This window comes from Danio aesculapii, chromosome 21 (genome assembly GCF_903798145.1).
Source record: "Danio aesculapii chromosome 21, fDanAes4.1, whole genome shotgun sequence".
In the NCBI taxonomy this organism is placed as follows: domain Eukaryota; kingdom Metazoa; phylum Chordata; class Actinopteri; order Cypriniformes; family Danionidae; genus Danio; species Danio aesculapii.
The window spans coordinates 45,974,894-45,991,830 of NC_079455.1; the positions used below are offsets into that span (position 1 = coordinate 45,974,894).

The 16,937-nt window shown below is 39.2% G+C and overlaps 1 protein-coding gene across 1 annotated transcript in view; it reads right to left on the reverse strand.

Moving 5' to 3' along the window:
- Window positions 1-9,322: 9,322 nt before the first annotated feature.
- LOC130214373 (inactive tyrosine-protein kinase PRAG1) overlaps window positions 9,323-16,937 on the reverse strand; it is a 61,546-nt gene continuing 53,931 nt past the window's right edge. The window contains exon 6 of the mRNA XM_056446032.1: window positions 9,323-15,035. Coding sequence (XP_056302007.1) covers window positions 13,947-15,035 — 1,089 coding nt within the window. The 3' untranslated portion in view covers window positions 9,323-13,946. The remainder of the gene's footprint in view (window positions 15,036-16,937) is intronic.

Genomic DNA, 16,937 nt, shown 5'->3' on the forward strand with positions numbered 1-16,937 from the left:
AATGGTTAACAGTACTGTTGTAACTAGCAGTACTACAGTGGAGGCTGTAGTGGTTCAGTGTGTTAAAGTTTTGTTTATTTTTTATTCCTTTTTTTGTGCACATCATAATTTTCTCAGCTCGACAATCCGGACTTACACTGATGAAAATAATTTCCTAAATGCATCCTAGAATGGGGTATTCAAGTTCAAAGAGCCACACGTTTTACTTTGCATATTATTAGCAGCTTTGCTGACTTTAAAATGTTCATTACCAACTTATTGTATTAATAATAACACTGAACATTGCATTTAAATTAGTTACACTAAAAAATGTGGGATAAAGTGGATTAACATCTTGAAAAAATGCCTTTATATTCAGAGTATTAAAGTTTGAGCAGATATGTTGAGCTCCATTAACCATAGAGCAGTAATACATTAATATTTAATAATTCATTAGCCCTATAATATAACACAGATACATGATATTTTTATAGGCTATAGTGGTTTTACTCAGGGTGTATACAATTGTGTTTTTTTAATCATCTAGTTATTAACTAATGTGAGTAAGAGGTCATCTGCAGAGCTCATCCAGCTGTAACAGGAGTGAAACTCCAGCTCGCTGATGTGATGACAGCTCCATTCATTGTTATCGCAGCACTTTTGCTTTACAATTTTAATATGTTTGTTTGCCATGCTGCAAAGAGGACCGTCTGATATTTGTACAATGCAAAGTGTAAAGCCTGTCGCACTGTAGACGAGGTGCAATGTTGTGCCATGTCTTTAAAATGCTATTCGTTTCCTATGAGTGAAGCCTGCTCTGAGTGGCACACACTCTGCGGCGCCCAGCTGATCGGTTACTTAACAGCGCAAGATATACAGGGAAGAGCTTTCAGCCACCGATAATGTTCTTATTGATCATGTATTTTAACTGAGATATAGTCAGTTAAATAGACCTGAGCATTCATTTAATTAAGCGTAGACGGAATAAGCGTAAGTGAAAGGTAAACGCCGTCAGGTGCAGCAGACAAGCGCCAAAAATCAACGGAAGCGCTTATTCAATACAAGTCCCCATCCATAGTGATGCTTCTTGTCCTGCGTGCGAAAGTGTCAACTTAATTTAAATGACACAAGCATAAAGTTTAATATTTGCGGTACTTTTAAGCTCAAATTATAATAAAGAAATGCATTAACCTACAGAATGACGCGGGACACAAAATTAATTCAGGTGGGCCCATTGATTACACCTTGTCTAGAATTTCTTTGAGGCCCTCCTATCACCATCTGGTGGCCCCTCAGGGACCCCCAGCCACCCAGTGTGAAAACCGCTGCTATAGGTAGGTTTTTATGATTTGTGTAAAGCAGTGTTTCCCAACCATGTTCCTGAAGGCACACCAACAGTTCACATTTTCAACCTCTCCCTAATCAAACACACCTGAATCAACTCAGAACATTAGAAGAGACTTCAACACCTGAAGTTAATGTGTCAGAAAAGGGAGACATCCAAAATATGTACTGTTGGTGTGCCTCCAGGAACAGGGTTGGGAAACACTGGTGTAAAGGGCCTGTCGTCACAGCTGGAAAAAGTCATAGAGGAAACACTGGTATATCTTGTCCTTTCTTCAAAAATGACCCTCTTTCAGAGTTGCTCAAAGAGATACTGAACTTGATGTCTATTCAGAATTCCCCATATGTGTTTAATTGGATTCAGATAAGGAGACATTTATAATGATAATATATTAACATAGATGTGTATGTTGAATTTATGTGTCAGAATTCAAACATTTTGGACAAAGTGGCCTTTTACATAAAAGCCTTTATATTCTTTCTTTAACAGATAACACTGGAAAATACTGTACTATACTGCAACAAAGCATGCTGTCAGTCTGTTGTCAACAACCAATTTGAAAAGTCTTGTTAATTTCACATGTCAGCATTAATTTATACTATGCCAGTGCGTAAACTATTAAAATAAAGTAATTTCTCCTGAAAGTGACAGTTCCAAGAAAATAAGTAGCCTATGGTTAAAATATAAACATTAAGTCTGTAAAATATAGTAGCCTATGGTTAAAATATAAACATTAAGTCTGTAAAATAAACTATTAAAAGTGATTATTATTGTGATTATTAAGCGCTGTATTGTTGTCTTTCACATTGTATCTCAGTTTTAATGTGCCTTAAGCAAATAAATAAATAAAGCAGTGGACGGCCGATCGCTTTCACTCCGAAATGGCGGAATAACAGGGCTGTTGCTGCAATGCAACGTGATTCTAAGCTTCTGAACTATTTTAAACTTTTGACAAATTGAAACCAATGACACCTTTAAAACTTGTAAAGCTTTCATTTTAATTACAAATCCAGAATCTAAACTCTGAATTCATTTCATCATTAAAAACACGTACAGCTCACTTCACTTACAATCTATCGATCTGTTGTCTGGCGTGTTACAGCCTTAAAAGCCAACTCATTCTTAACTATTTAATTTAGTTTTATACTGTACATGACTATACTAACTCATACTTCATGCACTCTTACTTGTTTGAAAATCACACTTAGTAGTTTCGTCGAAGACTGTTTGGGTCGAGGATTCTGACTGTATCCTCCATCTCCGCAGCCACTGGCAAATATTTAGCCAAAGGAGCAGTGGACATTTATACCTCCCGCTTCAGCTGGTCGATACCAACTCAGAGCAAAATCACGGTGAGGACCGATGTAGTAAAGCTTATTCGTTACTTGTTTTATATACCTTTTATTACTTAGAACCACTCTTTCATGTTTGTTATTATATATACAAAATATGTTTTCATTTTTTTCATTAGCTTATTTGTAAAGATTTTTGTTTGTATAAAATGTTCATTTGTATGTTACCCCCCATGTCGCGTAAATTAGTAGTTAGGCTCACCCTGCTTCGATGTGATAGATGCAGTAGGAAATAAAGAAGTTGTAAACGAAGCGTTACCAAAAACATTCAAAATATGATTAAAATACAATAACTATTACCTCAGTGATGGTAAAACAACACTTCTCTGGTGGTGTGTTTATATCATTGTAAAACTGTATTTTACAGTCTATGGTGCACCTTCTATGATGTCGAGGCGCGGTGTTTCAGGCTGCAGTATATGAAGTGCCCGTTGGGTGTCGCTGCTGTCTAATAAACACCAGTGAGCTGCACTGTTCTCTTAAATACTGTTAATTACACACTTAAGATGAAAACAGCAGCAGACAAGCTGAACCCTGCACAACATCAGCGGAAAAATGCACACTTTATGCTTTAAATGGCGGATTTAATGCTATAATTGCGAGACCCGCACAGACACGCTACTGTACTTACAGTAAAGCATCCAAAACCAGTCAGCTATTCACAAAATCAACATTATTACTGAATATCATGTAGTTCTGATTAATCTATGCGAGTTTTACACTTCTAAAGAGAAAAGATAAATTCACCCACCTGAAAAAAGTACTATAGTCATTAACAGTGAACACTAATGTTTCTGAACCACAGTAAAGTGTTTTCTATGCTGTACTGCTTACAACTCTTTGTTAACGAGTGCTCCAGCATACTGTAGTATTAACTATGGTATTTAACTGAAAAACTGTAATAAATACTGTAGATTACTTTACTTTTTATTAAATTTACTGTATTGTATTGTGGTTTAATATACCCTATAGTTGTAGAAAACTACAGTATTATGTCATATGTTTATATTATTGTAGTTGTTGTGTTACCATAGCAACTGTAGAATCACCACAACAGATTAATTACCACAGTTGTACTGTTACCATATAAACTGTAGAATCACCACAACAGACCAATTACTGTAATTGTTGTGTCACCATAGCAACTGTAGAAATGTCACAACAAATCAATTACTATAGTTGTTGTGTTACCATAGGAACTGTTGAATCATCACAACAGATCAATTACTATAGTTGTTGTGTTACCATAGCGACTGTAGAATCACCACAACAGATCAATTACTATAGTTGTTGTGTTACCATAGCGACTGTAGAATCACCACTATAGATCAATTACTATAGTTGTTGTGTTACCATAGCGACTGTAGAATCACCACAACAGATCAATTACTGTAGTTGTTGTGTTACCATAGCGACTGTAGAATTACCACAACAGATCAATTACTATAGTTGTTGTGTTACCATAGCGACTGTAGAATTACCACAACAGATCAATTACTGTAGTTGTTGTGTTACCATAGTAACTGTAGAATCACCACTATAGATCAATTACTATAGTTGTTGTTACCATAGCAACTGCAAAATCACCACTACAGATCAGTTACTATAGTTGTTGTGTTACCATAGTAACTGTAGAATCACCACTACAGATCAATTACTATAGTTGTTGTTACCATAGCAACTGCAGATTCACCGCTACAGATCAGTTACTATAGTTGTTGTGTTACCACAGCAACTGTAAAATCACCACCACAGATTAATTACTGTAGTTGTTGTGTTACCATAGCAACTGTTGAATCACCACAACAGATCAATTACTATAGTTGTTGTGTTACCATAGCGACTGTAGAATCACCACAACAGATCAATTACTGTAGTTGTTGTGTTACCATAGTAACTGTAGAATCACCACTACAGATCAATTACTATAGTTGTTGTGTTACCATAGTAACTGTAGAATCACCACTACAGATCAATTACTATAGTTGTTGTGTTACCATAGCAACTGTAGACTATTACATCCTCAAAAACAAAACAAATTAGTAATAATAATGAGATTAATAATGTCTCTAATATCTGCAGGAGCGTAGCGGACATTTTAATAGTGGGGGGGGGGGGGGGGGCTATATGAGATCATACGTTCATATAATTATTAATTACCTGTTTCTAAATGGTCTGTCTCTAAAAGTGAGGGGGACAGATCCCTCCCGTCCCCCTCGGTTGCTATGCCCCTGAATATCTGCATACTCCACATGTCTTAACTCCACTTCTGTTTAGTTCAGTGATGACTTTAATCAGATTAAGGTGATCAGAAATCAGTGTTTGGAGCTTATGTAGGCCTACAGTTCAACATTCATGTTTACCTGAATAAACAGTTAGTAAACACAAGCACATCTTATTGAACATCATTTATTTTCATTAATTATCACAGTAGAACAGTTTCTCCAGCAGTCTGTGATGCATTTTGGAAACAGGAGATAAACCCCTGGTCTAATGCGCCACCTGGCTGGAGAAACCCGTTCTCAAAGACTTACTGTAGTCATTATCTGGGTAGCACACATATTCTGAACGCCTTCAGCAGAATTCAAATCAGCCATTTTAAACTAGATTAATTCCGAGATTAATCTAGATTAAAAAAAATTAACCTATGCCCACCTATAATATATACGCTATAAGGGTCCACATGAGGACTTTTCATGGAATAAACACAGCGAAAAACTTCAGACTGACTTGTTGAATGCTGCGGTGGATCTGATGAATCTCTCTCTGTGTGTGTGTGTGTGTGTGTGTGTGTGTGTGTGTGTGTGTATGTTGTTTGGTCAGGTTTCAGTAATGAGTCTCCTGTTGTGTGCTGTTTGCTAGAACCACCGAGAGAAAAGACAAAAAGACAGACAGAAAGAGCCGAGTCAAGGCTTTTGTCCAGCCGAGCCTTCTGGAGCAGCATTCCATTGGCCGGTGCTCCATAGCAACACATTCCACCTATGACAAAAGAGCATGTGTGTGTGTGTGTGTGTGTGTGTGAGAGAGAAAGCGAATAAATGAGTGAGTGAAAGAGAGTGAGAGTGTGACTGTGTCTGTATGAGTGTGTGTCTGTCTCTGTGTGAGTGAGTGAATGAGTGAGTCAGTGAGAGTGCGTGTGTGTGTGTGTGTGTGTTTGAGTGTGTAAGAAAGTGTGTCTGTATGTGTGAAAAAAGAGAGAGTGTGTGCCTGTGTGAGAGACACTGTGAGAGGGTGTGTGTGAATAAGTGAGTGAGAGAGTGTGCGCGCGTGTGAATGAGTGGGTATATGTGTGTGCGCGCGCGTGTGTGTGTGTGCATAAGAAAGTGTGTCTGTATGTGTATGAAAGAGAAAGTGTGTGTGTCTGTGTGAGAGACAGTGTGAGAGGGTGTGTGTGAATGAGTGAGTGAGCATGTATGTATGTGTGAGAGAGAAACAGTGCGTGTGTGTGTGTGTGTGTGTGTGTGAGAGAGTGGTTTCAATGTGTGTGAGAGATTGTTGAGAGAGGGTTTCAATGTGTGTGTGTGTGTGTGTGTGTGCACTCGCGAGTCAGTGTTTCAGTGCATGTGTGTGTGTCTGTGTGAGTGAGAGAGTGTGTTAAGAGAGGGTTGTTGTGTGTGTGTGTGTGTGTTCTGGAATCACCGGGCAGACTCCAGGAAATGAGCCAGTGCTCTGCTGTCATTGGTGAAGGACAGGAGCGTCTGTGGGATTATGGGATGGACAGGAGCGTCTCTGCACCTCCAGACTTTGATCATCACAGTTAACACACACACACACACACACACACACACACACACACACACTTCTGAACTCTGACCTCAGCGGCACGTCAGTGGTCATATAACATGTGTGTCATTCAGAGACACGTCAGATATTAACTCTACAGTTCCTTACACACTTTATTCCTATTAAAAGTGTGAATTATGAGACGTAAACCTGGAATTCCTGTACAAGTGCAGAACTGTGAGATGGAAACTCTGAACTCCAAGAGAAAAATAATGTCTGACTGCTGAGACATGAACATGGAACTCTGAGAAATCAAATATCCAGGATGTCAGCCTGGATATTTCACAGAAAAACATGAGAATTGTGGGATGACAACATGGAAATCTAAAGGAAATCAGAGATGCGAAGCTGAAACTCTAAAGTCAGACCTGCAAGACAAACTTCCAGGAAAAGCTTTAATATGTAAACATGCAACTCTGAAGAAATAAGTCATCATTACAAGAAGCAAACTCGGAATTCTGAGGAGAAAAAGCAGAAACGTGAGATTAAACATGCAATTTGAGTAAAACTAAAAACTAACTGGAAAAAAATCCGAACTGTAACATCTAAACATGAAATTCTGAAGAAAGATTAAAAAAACAGTATTCACTATGGGACAAACTCAAAGTCTGGAATTCTGAGAAGAAAAACTCTGGGATGTAAGCTTGGAAAAACATCAGAATTGTGGGATGTAAACATTGAAAACTAAGGGTGGAAAGACATAATTGTGAATTGCAGAGTCAGAACTGCAAGACAAAGAATCTCAAGAAGAACATCTGAGTTGTAAGGGTGTAAACGTGGAGTTCTGAAAAAAAAGTCCATTACAACATGCAAACTTGGAATTCTGTTGGGAGGGGGGCAGAACTGTGAGATATAAACATGCAATTTCAATAAAAAACTAAACTAAACTACAAGATGTAAACTCAGGATTCTGAAGGTCTGAGACAAACTGCAATTCTAAGAAAATAAACGTCAGGATGTAAGCTTGGAATCTCAGAGTAAAACAGAATTGTGGGATGTAAACATGGAAATCTAAAGGAGGAGAAAGGCATAATTGATGGATATTTGGAAGTCCAGTGCCAAAACTGCAGGACAAACTCAGAATTCCAATAAAAAAGTCGAGTTTAGAGATGTAAACATAGGGGGGAGAGAGGTGACAGAATTGTGAGATATAAACATGCAAACAAATCAATGCTTTAAGAGTTCACCCTCAGCTGATGATCTTTCCTTAGCTTGTTTGGAATGCTGTCCTGGGAGAGAGCCCTGAGCTCATAAGATTCTCGAGTCAGGGGCTCCCTCCCGTTTGTAAGGCGAGAGGGGAGTTTGAGCTCAGGTAGATCTGGAGAACTCCCCTGCTGTAGTAGCTAATGAACAGATAGTGATTGCTCTTGAGAAATAAATAATTACTAGCAGCATGTCTGTGGTGCTGATTTGGATTAGTCAATTCACTTAAGTTGCATGTTTTTGGACGGTGGGAGGAAACCCAGAGGAAACCCACGTGAGCATGGGGAGAACGTGTAAACTCCACACAGAAACGTCAGCCGGCTTGGTAAGTAGGGTTGGGTACTGAAAGCTGGTGCATTATAGCACCGGTACCTTGGTAACAGGTATGTACCGGACCGAATCAGCATATGAATTTCAGTGCCACTGGTGCTGGGAGAAGGACGTAAGAAGCATCAAGGGGTGCAAAGGCACACAGTTACGCGCTGTCACACCATCTCTAGACATTTAATTCTAGACAACTCTGAGGAATACAGACAGGCGATGTCAGGCGTGTGTTCTTGTTGATTAGGGAACGGACGGACGCAGTACAGCGCATTCGGTGAGCGAGAAATAACCCCAAACGATACCCAACCCTACTGGTAAAGACTAGAATCAGAGACGTTCTTGCTGTGAGGCAACAGTGCTAACCAATGGGCCACCGTGTCACCCATCTAGGAAAGGAGGAGGAGAAGGGGTGGAAGGGGGGATTCTTCAAAACCAAGATGGCTGTAGTATGGAATTTAGGGTGTTTATAGTGGCTTAGGAATCGTCTGATTGGTCAATCATAAATTGGATAATGCAGCACCAGCCGCAAGCAATCATCAGCACGAGATCCTCTCCAAATTAGCTTATAAATAAACTTTAAAAAATAAGGAAATAAATTATAAGGTGTAAACTTGGAATTCTGAAGAAAAAACTAAAATTGTGGCGACGCAGTGGCGCAGTAGGTAGCGCTGTCGCCTCACAGCAAGAAGGACCCTGGGTCGAGCCTCGGCTGGGTCAGTTGGTGTTTCTGTGTGGAGTTTGCATGTTCTCCCTGCGTTTGCATGGGTTTCCTCCGGGTGCTCCGGTTTCCCCCACAGTCCAAACACATGCGCTATAGGGGAAGTGGGCAGGCTAAATTTTCCGTAGTGTATGAGTGTGAATGAGTGTGTTTGGATGTTTCCCAGAGATGGGTTGCGGCTGGAAGGGCATCCACTGCGTAAAACATATGCTGGATAAGTTAGCGGTTCATTCCACTGTGGCGACCCCAGATTAATAAAGGGACTAAGCTGAGGGAAAATGAATGAATGAATGAAAACTAAAATTGCGGGATGCAAACCTGGAATTCTGAAAAAAGGTGATCATTACAAGATGTAAAATTAGAACTCAGAGTGAAAACAGGAGGTCTGAGGGAAAAAGATCCAGGATGTCAGCTTGAGATTTCAAGGGAAAACATCAGAACTGTGGGATGCAAACACAGAATCTCAAGTGAAGTAAACATCAGAACTGTGAAAAGTACAGCAGTAAATCAGAGGAACACAGCAGAACTGAGAGACGCACAATTACACAAAAATGATGAAATTCAGTCATTTATCAAGTCATATTTACTGACCGACACACAAACCAAATCAGAGAGATGTGTGAAAATATTTGACACTTTATTTACGCTGCAGATGTCTTTTACACATGAATACAGTAAAGTACAGTGTTTCTGTCCAGTGGCTTTATTTCTGAATGCAACAATTAAAAACCTGCTCCTTTAACGCAAATAACAAGACGTAATATATAAACATAATCAAGATTAAGACCTGCTTCACAATTCATATATATATATACACAAAACACAAATCAGCTTAGTCTTTCTGTGAAATTCAAGACTCACAGTTTCATTCCTTTAAGCTCGAAATGATCAAGTTTCACATCAACAATCGCTTCTAAAGGGGACCTATTTACGCTCCTGTTCACAAGACGTAGAATAATGAAGTCTCTCAAGCGTGTGTGTGAAGTTTGAGCTGAGAATAACACACTGATAATGCTCTCTAACTCTCTGAAACTGACCCTGACCAGGTTTTGAGCCGCCATTTATGTGGCTGTCGCTTTAAATGCAAATGAGATTGTGCTCTTTTTCAGAAGAGGGCGGAGCTACAGATGCTTCTGTCAGTCTATGTCGCTCCTGATCTAGAACTCCACATCTATAATCCTCTTAGTCTATGCTGACATTATCTTCAGCAGCTCAAACACTCTAATGGCTAATGGACAGACGGCTGCTTCTCACTCAGGGCTGCTGTTTATGCTAATGAGGGAGACCAGTGGGTGGAGCTTTCCCCCTCTGATGAATGTCAATCAAAGTGTTTCATTGATCAAGTCTGATTATAATAAACACAAGTCATTCATGTTTATCATCAGAGGCTGGAGATATAGTCACACACTGCTGTTTTGAATAACAGGTCCCCTTTAAAATCGAAATCACAGAAGGCACTAAATAAATCAGCCATAATCGTTTGACTCTAAAAGACATGTGTCCGGCAGAACCACAGGAAGCTCTGAATATTGCACCAGGAAGTGGCCTCTGCTCAGACATCAAACAGGAAGTTTAACGAGAGCTTAAAAAGCGGCAGGAAGATGAGATGCTTGCAGGTTTTACAGCCGCTGAGTGTTTATGAGTGTGACTCTGCAGCGTCGGAGAACACACTCACACTGACGGTCACAGTGTTGATCAGCGAACAGCATCAGATTTCCCCACACCGTCACATCGAGAGCTTATTTTCTGAAGATTAAGATTTATTACATTGAGACGTTTCATGAGAGTTACACACTGGGCGACATTTGCTAATTCATTTTAGAGCTGAATTAACGTTACATGTTATTGTCATCTTATGCTAATTTTAGTGAATAAACACATTTTTAAAAAGCATTGCATCCAAATAAAGAGGATCGTCATCATTACTGCAGAAGATATGGGGATGTTTCTTTTGCATGACAGTAATTTGGCCTTAAAACTGCTTTCAGTTGTGTAAAGAAATATTAAAATAATATAAAAATCTGTTAATAATTAGGGGAAATTATATGTTTATTGAAATTATTATTAACCCAAACATTTCCATTTTTCCTTCTGAAAACAAAGGACATTATTTAATGAAAATATGAATATGATAATGTGATATTTTACTTTGCTTCACAGTAGTTTAGTCTAATAAATGTGTTTAACTGTGAGGGAAAATATATATTGCATTTATAATAATTTCAGCAACATCTGCTTTTTTGTGGAAAATACAAATCTTGAAAATAATATTACAATATCTTTCAATAATATAGAAAACACATTATTAAAATAATGTAAAATATGTACAAAATTAGGGGAAATTATGTGTATTTTGGATATCTTTACTTTCATTTTTGTTTTATTATTAACCCAAACATTTGTCATTCTGAAAACAAAGGAAATTATTTAATGCAAATATGAATATGAAGTAAAAGTAATGATGTTTTCTTTAGCATTACAATAGTTTGGTCTAAAAAATGTGTTTAACTGTGATGGAAAAAAATAAAAATAATATATATATATATACATGCAGTTGAAGTCAGAATTATTATATCAGTAAATAATATTAGACTAGATATTCTTCAAGACACTTCTATACAGCTTACAGTGACATATAAAGGCTTAACTAGGTTAATGAGGGTAAAGTTAGGGTAATTAGGCAAGTTATTGTATAACGATGGTTTGTTCTGTAGACTATTGAAAACAAATATAGCTTAAAGGGGCTAATAATGTTGACCTTAAAATTGTGTTTAAACAATTAAAAACTGCTTTTATTCTAGCCGAAATAAAACAAATAAGTCTTTCTCCAGAAGAAAAAATATTAGAGGACATACTGTGAACATTTCCTGAATCTGTTCAACATCATTTGGGAAATATTTAAAAAAGAAAACAAAATTTGAAGGGGCGGGGTTAATAATTCTGACCTCAATCTGTTTATTTGCGGAAAAACTATTCTAGAAAATAATATTCCAATATTTTTCAGTTATATTAAATGATTTACAAATTTAATATTTGTACATAATTAAGGGAAATTATGTGTATATTGAATAATATCTTTGCTTTAATTTTTGTTTTATTATTAATCAAAACTTTTTCATTTTTCCTTCTGAAAACAAAGGAAATTATTTAATGCAAATATGAATATGAAATAAGAGTAATGAGGTTTTCTTTTGCATTACAGTAATTTGGTCTAAAAATGTGTTTAACTGTGATGGAAAAATATATATATTACATAAAAAATATTTCAGATTAGCTTTTTGTTGGGGAGGGGGGTACTATTCTTGAAACTATCTTTCAATAATAATATATATATAAAAGAATTAAAACAATATAAAATCTGGAAAAATTAAGTGAAATTCTATGTATATTGAATAATATATTTTTATTACTAATCAAAACGTCGGACATTTTTCCATCTGAAAACAAAGCAAATTATTGAATGAAAATATGAACATGAAATAAGATAATGTGATATTTTCTTCTGCATTACAGTAATTTGGTCTAATAAATGTGAGGAAAATTATATATATGTTGCATTAATAATAATTTCAGCAACATCTAAACAAAAATCTTGAAAATAATATCACAATATTATAACATTTGTAGATAATTAGGGGAAATTGCATGTATATTGAATAATACACTTGCTTCTATTTTTGTTTTATTATAAACCCAAACATTTTTCATTTTTTCCTTCTGAAAACAAAAACTTTACTTAATGAAAATATGAATATATACATGTAATCTCCATTCCTATAATTATGCCTTTAATATTTGGCGTTTGGACACTTAAAAAAACCTAATTCATATTTTTGAATAAAATGTTGTTTCAAAATGTGTTGTAAAAATTACAATAATTTGCACTTTAAAAAAGGAGAATTTGAATAAGTAATATCTTAATGCAATTAAATATTTCTTATGAATTAAAAAGGCAAGTTACTGAAGTATTATTACAGCGGAGTTACTCTTAATGTTTGGGGTTCTGAAACGGCATTTAAGAGCCTTTTGACAAAACCAATATCTAGATTTATTTTGCATCTTAAAAATGATCCTGGTGTAAATAATCTCAACGCAATCAAATCTGAACTTCACTTCTGCAGAAAATAAGTTCTTTTAAAGAGGAAATGTACTATAAATGTGTGTGTGTGTGTGTGTGTGTGTGACATATTCCCTCTCTGATCAGGCGGTGAGTGTGGCAGATGCTGAGAGTCTCTCAGAGCGGATGAGCAGAACAGATCAGAAATAATAAGAACAGAGGAATGTTGTGGGCCAGCGCTCAGTGCTGGTGCTTCACACACACATGTGTGTGTGTGTGTTTACTGCGAAAACACTAGAAACATTTTTACAGCTATGGGAGTCCCCTCTTCGATGTAGCAACAAGTCTCTGAGTGTGTGTGTGTGTGTGTGTGTGTGTGAGCATGAGTGTGTGTGTCTGAATATTCAGTTTGTACAGTAGAAACATCATTACAGCTATGGGAGTCCCCACCAGGATTTAAGAACAAGTCTGTATGTGTGTTTATACTAGCGTGAGTGTGTGTGTGTGTGTATTCTAGTGAGTGTGTGTGTGTATACTAGTGAGTGTGTGAGTGTCAGTGTGTGTGTATGTATACTAGTAAGTGTGTGTGTGTGTGTATGTGTGTACTTGTGTGTGTGTGTGTATACTAGTGAGTGTGTGAGTGTCCGTGTGTGTATGTATACTAGTGAGTGTGTGTGTGTGTGTGTGTGTATACTAGCGTGAGTGTGTGTGTGTGTATATATGTATACTAGTGAGTGTGTGTGTGTGTATGTATACTAATGAGTGTGTGTGTGTGTGTGTGTGTATGTATACTAGTGAGCGTGTGAGTGTCAGTGTGTGTGTATGTATACTACTGAGTGTGTGTATGTATGTATACTAGTGAGTGAGTGTGTGTGTGTGTGTGTGTGTGTGTGTATACTAATGAGTGTCAGTGAGTATGTATACTAGTGAGTGTGTGTAAATATAGTGAGTGTCAGTGTGTCTGTATGTATACTAAGTGAGAGTGTGTGTGTGTGTGTGTGTATGTGTATACAAGTCAGTGTGTGTGTATATGTGTGTGAGTCTGTGTGTATACTATTGAGTATGGGTGTGTGTGTGTGTATGCATACTAGTGAGTATATGTGTGTGTGTCAGTGTGTGCATGTATACTAGAGAGCATGAGTGTGAGTGTGTGTGTACAGTAGTAAGCGTGTGTGTGTGTGTGTACTAGTGTGTGAATGTGGTGTTGTAGAGCAGCTCAGCGGTCTGGCACAGTGCTCTGGGGTTTGCGCTGGAGAAGTACTGACAGCAGAGCCAGTCCTCCAGCTCCGCGTTCCTCTGCGGCTCCAGCGAGCGCTCGGCGAACTTCATCATCAGCAGCGCTCGCTTCACGTCCAGCCAGTTCAGCAGACCGTCCTGCTGCGCGTGTGTGTGCTGCAGACCGTCCTGCCGCACAGGTGTGTGTCGCCGTACGGATCCACAAACCCACGGCTGCTCCAGCAGATCCCGCCGCGGACCCCACAGCAGCGCCTGCAGGATCCGTTTGGCCTCCTGGATGTGTATTCTGCGTCCGGGATCGGGTTCTAGGAGGAGCTGTGCTAGTCTATGCAGCCCGCAGGAGTACAGGGACACGCTGGGGATCGGGGGCAGCTCGTCGCATTTGTATTGCCTTAGCGCTGGCGTCGACTCGAACGGATTACGTCTATGCAAGAGCTCGTAAATCAAGATCCCCGTCTGAAATTCGTCAAATTTACGATATTGAGCAGCGGAGACTATTTCTGGCGCAAGTCTAGCGTGGTCGCGTTTAAATCGGGGATCGGCGCTAATCGCGATTTCGTCGTTGTTTCTGCGTTTAGCTTTGGCGAAGCTGCTGATGACGAGGCGCGGGAGACTCTGCTGCTGCGGGTCTGCGGAATGACGGTGTTGGATTAACAGCAGATTCTCCATGCAGAGATCTCGATGCGTGACGCCGTGCGCTTTCAGATGCTCCAGACCCGTGCACAGCTGCAGCAGGAGAAAACACACACGCCGTTCGTAGACTTCAGGCTGTGCGCGGTGGAACGACTCCCAGTCTCGGACGAAATCGGCTACGGTTTGGTGCGGGACGTCGCGTGTGATAACAACCACGCGCTCCTGCTCTGTAGGGGGCGCTGCTGCTGCGGGTGTGTTCTCCTCGGTGGGGAGCATGCTCTGCGGGACGCATGCGATGAAGTGACCGCAGTCCTGCTGGAGGTTGTAGTGTGGAGGGACGCTCTGTTGGACAGACAGGCCGTAGAGATGAGTCTGCTTACTGTCCGACGTCTGGCCCTTGCAGATCTGCACACACACAGGGGGAAATATGCATTAGAGCATGGTCAAACTATACTTTTCCAGGCAATCCTGTTTCAAATCAATGAATCTAGAGCTGTGGTGAACAAAAAAAAAAACAGGTGAGAAATCTATTTTAACAGTAGATGGCACTCTAGGCTAGTTTTTCAACACCAGATGGTGCTCTAGCCTAGCTTATAACAGCAGATGGTGCTCTAGCCTAGCTTATAACAGCAGATGGTGCTCTAGGCTAGTTTTTCTACACCAGATGGTGCTCTAACCTAGCTTATAACAGCAGATGGCGCTCTAGGCTAGTTTTTCTACACCAGATGGTGCTCTAGCCTAGCTTATAACAGCAGATGGCGCTCTAGGCTAGTTTTTCTACACCAGATGGTGCTCTAGCCTAGCTTATAACAGCAGATGGCGCTCTTGCCTAGTTTATAACAGCAGATGGCACTCTAGCCTAGCTTATAACAGTAGATGGTGCTTTAGCCTAGTTTATAACAGCAGACAGTGCTCTAGCATAGTTTTCAACACGAGGCGGCGCTCTAGCCTTGTTTTTAACGCCAGATGATGCTCTAGGCTTGTTTTTAAAAGCAGACAGTGCTCTAAGCTAGTTTTAATTGTGCTCTAGCCTAGTTTTTAAACACTAGATGGCGCTTTAGCCTAGTTTTTAACATCAGATGGTGCTCAAGCCTAGTTTAACATCAGATGGTGCTCTAACCTAGTTTTTAACACCAGACGAAACTCCAGCCTTGTTTTTTAACACCAGATGGTGCTCTAGCCTAATTTTAACACCAGATGACTCTCTAGTCCAGTTTTTAACACCCGACAATGCTCTAGACTAGTTTTTAACACCAGACGTCACTCTAGCTTAGACACCAGACAGCACTCTAGTCTAGTTATAACACCAGATGACTCTCTAGTCCAGTTTTTAACACCAGACAATGCTCTAGACTAGTTTTTAACACCAGACGTCACTCTAGCTTAGACACCAGACAGCACTCTAGTCTAGTTATAACACCAGATGACTCTCTAGTCCAGTTTTTAACACCAGACAATGCTCTAGACTAGTTTTTAACACCAGACGTTGCTCTAGCCTAGTTAACACCAGACTTCACTCTAGCTTAGACACCAGACAGCACTCTAGTCTAGTTATAAAACCAGATGACTCTCTAGTCCAGTTTTTAACACCAGACAGCAATATAGCCTAGTTTTCTAACACCGGACGACTCTTTAGTCCAGTTTTTAACACCAGACAGCGCTCTGGCCTAGTTTTTAACACCAGATGGCGCTTCAGCCTAGTTTTATCATCAGATGGTGCTCTAGCCTAGTTTTTAACACCAGATATGCCCTAGCCTAGTTTTTAACACCTGATGGTGCTCAGGCCCTTGCAGATCTGCACACACATACAGGGGGAAATATGCATTAGAGCATGGTCAAACTATGCTTTCCACGCATTAGCTAACCTGTTTCAAATCAATGAATCTAGAGCTGTGGTAAAAAAAAAAAATCAGTTGAGAAATCTATTTTAACAGTAGATGGCGCTCTAGGCTAGTTTTTAAACACTAGATGGCACTCTAGGCTAGTTTTTCTACACCAGATGGCGCTCTAGCCTAGTTTGTAACAGCTGATGGTGCTCTAGGCTAGATTATAACAGCAGACAGTGCTCTATCATAGTTTTCAACACCAGATGGTGCTCTAGGCTTGTTTTTAACAAGAGACACTATTATAAGCTAGTTTTAATGATGCTCTAGGCTAGTTTTTCCACACCAGATGGCGCTCTAGCCTAGTTTTTAACACCAGGCAGAGCAGACAGTGCTTTAAGCTAGTTTTAATGGTGCTCTAGCCTAGTTTTTAAACACCAGATGGCGCTCTAGCCTAGTTTTTAACATCAGATGGTGCTTTAAG